The sequence below is a fragment of the Podarcis liolepis genome (assembly GCF_965112155.1).
Source record: "Podarcis liolepis genome assembly, chromosome: 16".
Classification (NCBI taxonomy): Eukaryota; Metazoa; Chordata; class Lepidosauria; order Squamata; family Lacertidae; genus Podarcis; species Podarcis liolepis.
The window spans coordinates 35,978,997-35,989,998 of record NC_139567.1 but is presented as its reverse complement, the minus strand read 5'-3'; the positions used below and the strand labels follow the sequence as shown (position 1 = coordinate 35,989,998).

General features: G+C 46.1%; 1 protein-coding gene across 1 annotated transcript; it reads right to left on the bottom strand.

Annotated features, from left to right (window-relative positions):
* Window positions 1–2,066: 2,066 nt before the first annotated feature.
* Window positions 2,067–10,405, bottom strand: EXO5 (exonuclease 5; the record flags this gene model as incomplete). The annotated part of the gene is made up of 5 exons (XM_083479653.1): window positions 2,067–4,518; window positions 5,583–5,755; window positions 6,457–6,561; window positions 7,541–7,809; window positions 10,164–10,405. The coding sequence occupies 5 exons, from the start codon at window positions 10,403–10,405 to the stop codon at window positions 4,057–4,059; spliced, it is 1,251 nt and encodes a 416-aa protein (XP_083335779.1). The 3' UTR covers window positions 2,067–4,056.
* Window positions 10,406–11,002: the final 597 nt, after the last annotated feature.

Genomic DNA, 11,002 nt, shown 5'->3' with positions numbered 1-11,002 from the left:
CCTGAGCCCGGTCCTGGCTGGGGAGGGTGGGGTATGTATAAATTAATTTTTATTTATCATAACCCATTGCTGGAAACTTTCTCCCAAAGTTGAGCTGATACCTGCTTCCCTCCAGTTTCCATTCATTTCTAATAATTGCCTTCTGGAGTAGTAGTAGTAGTAGTAGTAGTAGTAGTAGTAGTAATAATAATAATAATAATAATAATTTATTATACCCCACCCATCTGGCTGGGCCTTCCCAGCCTCTCTGGGCGGCTCCCAACAGAATATTAAAAACACAATCAAAAATTAAAAACTTTCCTAAACAGGGCTGCCTTCAGATGTCTTCTAAAAGTCAGATAGTTGCTTATTTCCTTGACATCTGACAGGAGGGCATTCCACAGGACGGGCACCACTACCAAGAAGGCCCTCTGCCTGGATCCCTGTAACCTCACTTCTCGCAATGAGGGAACCGCCAGAAGGCCCTCAGCGCTGGATCTCAGTGTCCGGGCAGAACGATGGAGGTGGAGACGCTCCTTCAGGTATACAGGGCCGAGGTCGTTTAGGGCTTGAAAGGTCAGCACCAACACTTTGAATTGTGTTCAGAACAACAGAGCAACAAAGAACAGGTCCCATGATATGACATTGGAAGGTGGTGGATTCTTCGTCACTGACGGTTTTTAAACACAGGTTGGGGGGGGGGCTTGTGTCAGGATTCCTTTAGCTGTGATTCTTCCATTGCAGAGGGTTGAATTAGATGACCCTTGGAGTCCCTTGCAATTCTATGATTCTAAGAGGATAATTCAACAAACACAATCCCCCCCCGAATGATTGGCCAATATTGATGTGGACTTTAACAGCAAAACGAAATGGGGTAGAGGAATGAAAACATTGTCTCGTACACTCCTATGAGTGGTACAATCAAAGAAAATACACACCACCTGAGTCCTTAGGATGAAGTTTGACACACAGATGATAGAGTGCAGCCCAGTTGGACATGTTTGCATGGCAATTTAAAGCACATATTGAATGTCTTTTGCTGGGGAGAAAGACTTTACATTGTAGATGTTCTTGGGCTCCCAACTCCCAGCATCTCCAGAAAATTGCCAGCCAGTAAGAGTTGCCGCCGTCATTTCATCCTGCATCTGAATCTGTGGGGGAGTCTGAATTAGATTTCTCTCCCCCATCCCCATTCTCCACTTCCCATTTCATCTTCGCAAAGCTCCCGTTTGAATCGTGTTTGTCGATCCAATTTTGTTTCCATCAGCAGTGTCTCATACTGCCACCTGGTGGCCCCTCAAGGTCTTGTTCTCACTGGCAGCCGATGCGTTTTTCAGACTTAAATCCAGAGCTTGCATAAAATGGAATGCGATTCCTATACTTGGAAGGAGCCCAGGACCTCCATACATACTGCAGAGACTTGCACCCCAGAGGGGTCACTTTGGTGCTGTCGACACAGCAGAAGCAACGTAGGAGGCAGCAGTTATGAGTTACCAGTCTCTGCAGCCACAGCAAGCGCTGTGATTCTCCAGCGATTTAACTTCACCCCCAGAGGCATACTCCATTGTTTCTCAAGACAAATGGATGCCAACAATAGCAGACTCTGTATTGATACAGGTTGTAGCTCTGGGCTAATTAGGTGCCAGATCAAAGGGGAAGGGGGGCACTAACGTTTGGCATGGTATAACATTCAGTAACGGGAGTGTAGTCAGAAGTAGTTCAGCCAAAACACACCGCTTTCCATTTGCTGTTTCTGAGATTGAAACTTCTTATTTCATATCAGACGCAGATGGCAGAATTATGTTTGTGTGTGTACACACAGCAGGAGTGTCACAGGGCTTAAGAATATGAACATCTGCTGAACTATGTAAAAGGCTTCAGAATGATAAATATTCACACCCACCCATGCTTTGTATATCATAACACTGGCTATGATTTTATATGCGAAATTAGGGGGCGGGAAGGGAGGGGGAACAGCTGAAAACCCAACAAAAGGGACCTCTTCAGAAAACTCTGTGAGCGACTGAATACTGTTAAGATATCAGCTTTGTTGAGAGAGAGGGAGGGAGGAGTCATCAACGGCTGGAAAAAATAATAATCAAATTTTATTCCCAGTATAGCATTTTGTAAAATAAATTAGAAAAGTGTTCTTGATAGCATATAAGAGTGGTTTTTTTAGGGGGCGGGGCGGGAAACCTAAAGGAAAAATGCTACATATCAGTTATACAAATACAATATATATATGTATATATAAGTAAATGGATATATAAATATCCAAGAAATATGTGCTGGATCAATATGAGAAAGGTTACAGAGCACCAGTTTGCATGTAAACAATCAAGATTTCGGCTCAAACATGGGGAGGAAATGAATTCTGCAGAGAAAATTCCATTTACAATTTCAGCGTAATCAGGTCATTTTCAGGCATCGACCTGCAGTGCTTCTCTTTTCCCTTCGGTGCAAATACAAGACAAAGTTTGCTCTCGCACCATGAAATGTAGTTGCTCAGGGCTCTTTCTGGAAATCCTAACCAGGCTTCTGCAGAAGCCTAGCCAACACAAAGCGCTGTAGCCAATTAAATTTTACTGACAGCAGACCCTTTAAAACGAATTGGCCCAAGTTCATCATGTCTATGCTTTTCAATAGGTCTACCAGGAGTAGTACTGGCTGCAGCCCAGAATCACATTTGTAGAGAACAGGCTCATTTGAGACAGAAATCTGCCCCATTGAGAATCCTTGTTGCAAGCATTGGTTCCGAACAGGGTGGGGAATTTTCCATACCACTTCCAAAGCCAACTGCTCTCCAGGGGAATTGATTGTATAATTGTTTCATTTCACTGGAAAAGCGGGGTTTAAATCATTTTTTAAAACAGAGCATTTGTATCAACACATCCAAGCCAGAAAAGGCTGAATATACACACAAACACACACAATGTCCTTTGGAACAGCCACAAGTACAGATTCCCCTCTTTTCTTGGCATGATGGTCTGGCTCATGAATGCACCGACAAGCAGTGGAAAGAAAATGGAATGCACCAATAACCAGAAAAGGGGTGAAAGAGGGAGATGGGTGTCTTAGAGGAGCATGGGACTAAAGATGGCCTTTTGAACATGGCTGCCACAGGGGCACCAAACATGGGGCACCCTGAGACCTCAGTCCAACCTTCGCCAACATGGTGTCCTCAAGATGTGCTGGACTACAGCTGCCATCAGTCCCACTGCGCCAGATTGGTACAGGCTGCCTTGTTCCGTTTTCCTGGTGGAGGATGTCATGTTGCAGAAGGAAGCCCTTCTAGGGGAAGACATTTTTAGAGCGTGTCAGGCCATTAAAACCTTATTGCTTCTGAGACACCGTCTTTTCCCTTTCTTCTTCTTCTTCTTCCTGCATTAAGGCACATCAACCACCACAGCTGGCAGTTGCCGAATAGAAGGAAGAGCTTTTTGGAAGCTGATGTAGAAGAACTGGGGACCTGTTTAGAACTGCAAAAAATTCCCAATGGTCCTATACAAGAGGCTGGTGTTGGGCCCCAGCCAATGGGTGAGGGATTGTGGGAGTTGTAGTCCAATATCATTTATAAACTTGGGATATGTAAAGTGTTGGGCTGGATCAGAGATTGGTCCAATAACAATATTATTATTATCCAGAGGTGATGGCCTACAGCTCAGTTCACCCCTAACCAGTGTCCATGCTGCCTGGGGCTGATGGAAACCAGTGTCCAAAAACATCTGGAAGGCCACAGGTTTCCCTCAGCCCTGACCCAGACCAGTGCAGGCTATTAAAACATCTGGCTGGGGGCAGTAGCAGTCGTGGTGGTGGGAAAAAAGTGGTGAAGCAAAACTGTGAAGGTGGAAAACTTTGTACCATCAGGACCAGCTTATCCCAAACCTGGGCCTCCAGATGTTTTTGGGCTACAATTCCCATCAACCCTGACTGCTTGTCTTGATAGCTATGGATGATGGGAGTTGTAGTCCAAAACAGCTGGAGACCCAAGTTTGGGAAACCCTGATTTGCACAAAGCGATGGTCCTGTGGATCTCTGGAGACTGCGGCCTAGTCCAAAGGTTGGGTCATACCAATGTCACTTGGACTTTTTCCACCGCTCTGTTGGGCTGCCGGCTTTCCCCATCCTCCATTCGCAAATGCCGGCGTAGGCACAATAGCGGCACTTCCAGGCGTCCTCAACATCCACCCCTCTGGAGTCCCGCTGCCCTTTCCAGTAGGCCAAGAAATACCGCACTGCGGCTCCAACCTCATCCTGGTCATAGGCCAAGACTTCAGTGCCAAGTGTGGCACCGGAATCCTGGTGGATGTACTCAATTTGCAAACGGTCGATGGCGGGGATCTCACAGTGTGTCAGGTTGAGGGACAGCAGCTCCAGGAGGTCCCGGAAGCGGCTCACCGTGAAACCCGACTTCCGGGCCTGATCCTGGACGTGGGGGCCAAGCGGTTGCTCGGGCCTCAGGTGGAGTCGCTGGAGAAAACTGTCCGGCGCCAGGCACCCTCGCACCATGGCATCAAAGAGATACTTATACAGAAAGACCTGGAAATAATACCAACGATGCGTATGTTAAGACAACAGACACCTGACACTTAATTCGGGTGAGTTATTTACAAAAGCATTTGCCTTCATCAGCCTCTCACAAAACATCAAAGCAGTGTATAGCAATAGAAAATCATTTCAGATTTCCCTGTGAAAAGGGATTAGCTGTCACACCACTCTGCAAGTTCTGCCAGGGGGATAGGAGCTTTCTAGCAAGTGGATAGCTCAGCTGGTTAGAGCCTGGTGCTGATAACACCAAGGTGGCAGGTTCAATCCCCGTATGGGACAGCTGCATATCCCTGCTTTGCAGGGGATAGGACTAGATGATCCTCAGCTCTACAATCTATGGTCTAACTCTCAGCACTCTAAACAAACTACAGCTCCCAGAATTCTCTGGGAGAAGCCAAGTTTGTTGAAAGGGGTATCATAGTGCTTTTAAATGTACAGCGGTACCTCGGGTTACAGACGCTTCAGGTTACAGATGCTTCAGGTTACAGACTCCGCTAACCCAGAAATAGTACCTTGGGTTAAGAACTTTGCTTCAGGATGAGAATAGAAATTGTGCGGTGGCAGTGCGGCGGCAGCATGAGGCCCCATTAGCTAAAGTGGTACCTCAGGTTAAGAACAGTTTCAGGTTAAGAACGGAACTCTGGAACGAATTAAGTTCTTAACGAGGTACCACTGTACTGGAGGCCAGCCCATTGGCCAAATGGGGCACTGCCCCGCAAACCCCCACCTGCCTGCCTTCTCACTAATAACCAGTCCAGGGGTGGCCCTGCCTATCACCTTCCTCCTCCTCCTCTGTCTCTGTGTTGCCCTTGCGGAACTCAACAAAACTGGCATCAGTTGGCTCTGGCGCCACCTACTGTTGGGCTCCTTTCCTTCCACCCAACCAGTCCTAACGAGGGCCAGCCAACACTCTTCCTCATGAATTGAACCTGGGATGTCTTGTGTGCAAAGCAGGAGCTCTGCCACGTGCAGTCACGCGGCACAACTGCTGCACCTGGCTTAGCAACTCGCAAGCTAGGCAGATGCCTCCTGCAGCCAGCAGCTCGTTGACTCACCTGAAAACGGTCCCGCTTTTTCTGTGCTGCCGAGGGCATGGAGGCATTGTTCCGGGTCTTCAGCTCATTCAGCTCCAGCTCTCCTTTGGGTGTATAACCCAGCTGATCAATGACCCCAACCACAAAGATGTCTTCCAGCACTCCAAACACTGGAAATTCTCGCACACGGTGACCTCCAGTAAAAGAGGATGCAATATATTAGATCATCATCATTTTATTTGTATGCCGCCTCTCCATTGTTGACAAGATTTACACAATTGCAAACATAATGTCATAAACAATAAATAAAACTCATCAAAAAGTACACAACCAAATGGAAACAATCTCCATATATTTGGAGAATGGAGAATGAAGATCATATTGTACCAACCACACCATATTAGCAGAACTTGAGTGATACTTGTAAACACGACAAATACCGTTTGTGGAGTAGACGGGAACAATATTAAAGAATATAAAACTGTGCGGAAAAAACAATGGCAGTATAAACAGTACAATGAGAATGATTGGAAGACTCGTTTTGTCAGAAGTCTTTTTTATTTAAGTGTTTATTTAAGTATTAATTAGGAAGATTAAGTTTTTTAATGCATGTAAATCTGCATTTTCTTCTTTCTTTTTTCTGTATTTTTTTTCTTTTCTGCTTTTCTTAATTGTTTTTTTCTTTAATTTTCTTTTTGGAGTATGAGATTGTAAATTCTTTGTGTATGTGAGTAATTTAAATTAATAAAGATTATTAAAAAAGGAAACAATCTCCATATAAATCACAAGACCCAAAACCAAAGATACAACATCAATATCAGTATCAGCATATCTATATCTAGTATAGCCCCAGAGTAATGTGGGTGGCTCATTGACTCAAGGGAAGCCCCCATACCTTCCTGCAGCACCAAAAGCATCCCCAGAAGATTCAGCACTTTTATCGCCCAGGAATCTTCTCGACTTGTGGTGCTGACCGTCACCAGGTCATGGTCTTCCAGCTCTGTGTTGAAAACAAGGACGGGGGAAGAGAAAGATGAGCCCAGTGGATGCTGGACCATGTGGGAAAGTGGGGTACTGCCCCATCAACCTCCATCTTTTTTCACTATACCTGACTCCTTACTAGTGGGGTAGGAGAGCTAAAAAGAATTCACCTCTGGCAACCAATGCCCCCCTCCGGTTTCAGACAGGACATGGGGAGACGAGTCTAAAAAGCCCAGGACACACATTTCCACAGCCCTCTAGTGGCTCATTCACCAGAAGTAGTGTACCGTATTTTTTTCTCTATAAGACTCACTTTTTCCCTCCTAAAAAGTAAGGGGAAATGTGTGTGCGTCTTATGGAGCGAATGCAGGCTGCGCAGCTATCCCAGAAGCTTTCACTGCACAGTGATCCCTCTTGCTGTTCTGGCTTCTAAGATTCAGAGTTTTTTTCTTCTTGTTTTCCTCCTCCAAAAACTAGATGCGTCTTGTGGTCTGGTGCGTCTTATAGAGCGAAAAATACGGTATTTAGTGTTAACTCTGGAAACGTACACTCAATTCGGACCAAACTAAGCCTCTTGATGTGTATTGTGGTCTTCGTTCAGAATCAAGCGTACACTTCCAGAGTTAACACCCAGTTAACACCCCACCCAGGCTTGCACCCTGGGGAGGTCACCTGGGTAAGGTTTGACTTTACCCCTGGAAGTGTACTCCATTGTCTCTTGAGACAGACGGATGCCAACAAGACCTCCACTGTGAAGGGTCCTTTACCCTTTACCTGCCCCTGAACACCAATCGCTGGGAACCGCAGAAGGGGAGAATTATATTTTGCTTGGGTCCGGCTTGCAGGCTTTCCGCAAGCGTCTGGGTGGCCACTGTGAGAACAGGGTGCTAGACTAGATGGGCCATTGGCCTGATCCACTTTAAGTTCTAAATCAGAACTTTGTGCTGCAGAAAAACATGTTTTGAAGAAGCAGGGAATGGACTGTAAAGCGCCCTTACCTCTGGCGAGGTGAATGCTCTTTCCTGTGTTCAACAGCACAATATTTTCAGGAGACATCAGGTCTGGACGCTCTCGCCTGTAAACCATTTGCTGTTCACACCACACCTGCGCGGATATATCCGTGACTGAAAGGTAACGCAGGTGGAAGATTTCGAGCGGCACATGCGATCTCTTTCTTTTCGCTGTTTCAAGCACGTTCCCTTTCGCCACATCGCCACCCTCAGGTTCTGTAGGAGGGCCAAGGGAACAACTTGGCTTCTCAGAATGCCTGGTTGAACGAAAGGCAAGGTTATTTTCATAGAATCATAGAATCATGGAGTTGGAAGAGACCACAAGGGCCATCAAGTCCAACCCCCTGCCAAGCAGGAAACACCATCAGAGCACTCCTGACATATGGTTGTCAAGCCTCTGCTTAAAGACCTCCAAAGAAGGAGACTCCACCACACTCCTTGGCAGCAAATTCCACTGTCGAACAGCTCTTACTGTCAGGAAGTTCTTCCTAATGTTTAGGTGGAATCTTCTTTCTTGTAGTTTGGATCCATTGCTCCGTGTCCGCTTCTCTGGAGCAGCAGAAAACAACCTTTCTCCCTCCTCTATATGACATCCTTTTATATATTTGAACATGGCTATCATATCACCCCTTAACCTCCTCTTCTCCAGGCTAAACATGCCCAGCTCCCTTAGCCGTTCCTCATAAGGCATCGTTTCCAGGCCTTTGACCATTTTGGTTGCCCTCCTCTGGACACGTTCCAGTTTGTCAGTGTCCTTCTTGAATTGTGGTGCCCAGAACTGGACACAGTACTCCAGGTGAGGTCTGACCAGAGCAGAATACAGTGGCACTATTACTTCCCTTGATCTAGATGCTATACTCCTATTGATGCAGCCCAGAATTGCATTGGCTTTTTTAGCTGCCGCGTCACACTGTTGGCTCATGTCATTAAAAGTCATTACACTGGTACCTATGGTTAAGAACTTAATTCATTAATGGGGCCTCCTCCTGCCGCCGCGCCACCAGAGAACAATTTCTGAAGCGTCTGTAACCTGAGGTACCACTGTATTATGTTTGCTTGCCAAGTTATATTTTGTTACATATCTAAGGAAACCAATAATACAGTGGTACCTCGGGTTACATAGGCTTCAGGTTACATAGGCTTCAGGTTACAGACTCCGCTAACCCAGAAATAGTACCTCGGGTTAAGAACTTTGCTTCAGGATGAGAACAGAAATCGTGCTCTGGTGGCGCGGCGGCAGCAGGAGGCCCCATTAGTTAAAGTGGTGCTTCAGGTTAAGGACAGTTTCAGGTTAAGAACAGACCTCCAGAACGAATTAAGTTCTTAACCCGAGGTACTACTGTATCTGTCCCCACCCCTGCAAGCGTTATCTATTTATTTCATTTCCTCTGAGGAGTTCAGGGCGGCAAACATACTTCTCCCTATTTTATCCTCACAATAACCCAGTGAGTTAAGGTTTGGCTGAGAGACAGTGACTGGCCCAAGGTCACCCCATGAGCTTTGTGGCTGAGTGAGGATTTGAACCCAGGTCTCCCAGAACTCTAACCACCACCCCACACTGGATTTCCCCCAGCTGCCAGCAACAAGGCAAGTCTTTATAATATCCATATTCAGCCCCTCCTAGGTTATTCTGCCATCACTGTGCGGAAGCATTCATCAACAACAAGGCCATCTTCTCCAGCTAAAGTAAGTATGCATGGTCACAAAATCCAGGTTTTAGTGATGTGTCTAACATCATATTTTGTCAATCCTTTTCACTTGTATATAAAATAAATAGACCCCTGATGGCATAAAAGGCATTTGTCCCCCCCCCCCCTTTTCCTTTCCGCACCATTACATTGTGGGTTATCTTCTCAGTGACACCAAACCTCCATGCATTTTTATACTAAAGGTCTATTTCCAAACGCAACCGATAGTCTTGCTGCAGCAAGCAAAAGTATCAGCTTGCCTTACCAAACATAGACCTTTCGAAGGGTTATACACAAATTGTTCTTGTGTAATGGTCACTTCTTCAGATGCGATGGACTTCCATTTCACGCGGCTCAATGTTCCTTCCATGGTTCTAGATTCAGGTAGGTAGCCGTGTTGGTCTGACGCAATAGAAATATATATTAAAAAATTTTAAAAGTCCAGTAGCACTTTAGAGACTAAGTTTGTTCTTGGTATGAGCTTTCATGTGCATGCACACTTCTTCAGATACCTGAATACACGGAAGCTCATACCAAGAACAAACTTAGTTAGTCTCTAAGGTGCTACTGGACTTTTTAATATATATATATATATATCTCTACCTACTGCGTCAGACCAACATGGCTACCTACCTGATTCTTGTGTAATATTAGACATAGCTCAGTTGGTTAAAGAATGGTGCTGACGACGCCAAGGTTGCAGGTTCGATCCCCGTATGGCACAGCTGCATATTCCTGCCTTGCAGGGGGTTGGACTAGATGATCCCCGGGGAACCTTCCGACCCTACAATTTTATGAGTCTATGATACTAATCCCCCCAAGCAAACCTCGTGGAGACCCGGCGGGATCGGGTGGTAGTTTTGGAACTGCGGATGCGGAGGTTGTCAGAAACAAAATGCAGGGGGAGGCAGGCGCCTGCTTACCCAGCCTCCGGCTCCTCGATTTGCAGGAATTCGGAGTCGCTCAGATCGGAGAAGCCAGACGCCGCTTCAGCTTCCTCCAATCCGGAGTCACGCCCGGACATGACTTTTTTCCCGGGCTTGCCGCTGCTGCTATTGCAAAACAGCCATTCTTCGCCGCGGAAGCACCTGGGAGGCGGAGTCGGTGACGTAGCTCGAGGGATCCCCTCCCTTCCATTCAGTAAGAAGCGGCGGCCCTTAGCCATAGATTTAGGAAGAAAAATTAGAGCAGTGCACTCTCCCCTTACTCCGGAGACTACTACAGCCTTTCTTAATAAGAATATTTTTTGCTGTTGATCCAGTGCTTTTTTCTGGGGGGACGCAGGGGTACCCCCCTAAACACTTTGTGAATCTAAGTGTGGCTTCATTGTAGGGCAGTATTTCAATATGAGTAGGGAAATGAGAGTACCCTTTAAAAAAAATTAAGGAAAAAAAGCAGTGTGTTGATCTATCAGGGGTTGGAGAGATGCTGGGGAACAGATCCCGCAAGACTGAAGATTTTTAAGAGTTGCATGAGAAAACAATCTTGTTCCCTCTTCCCATCTGACGGATCTTTAGGTCCGTATAGTTAAAGCTATCCCAGTAGTGATGTATGGAAGTGAGAGCTGGACCATAAAGAAGGCTGATTGCCGAAGAATTGATGCTTTTGAATTATGGTGCTGGAGGAGACTCTTGAGAGTCCCATGGACTGCAAGAAGATCAAACCTATCCATTCTGAAGGAAATCAGCCCTGAGTACTCACTGAAAGGACAGATCGTGAAGCTGAGGCTCCAATACTTTGGCCACCTCATGAGAAGAGAAGA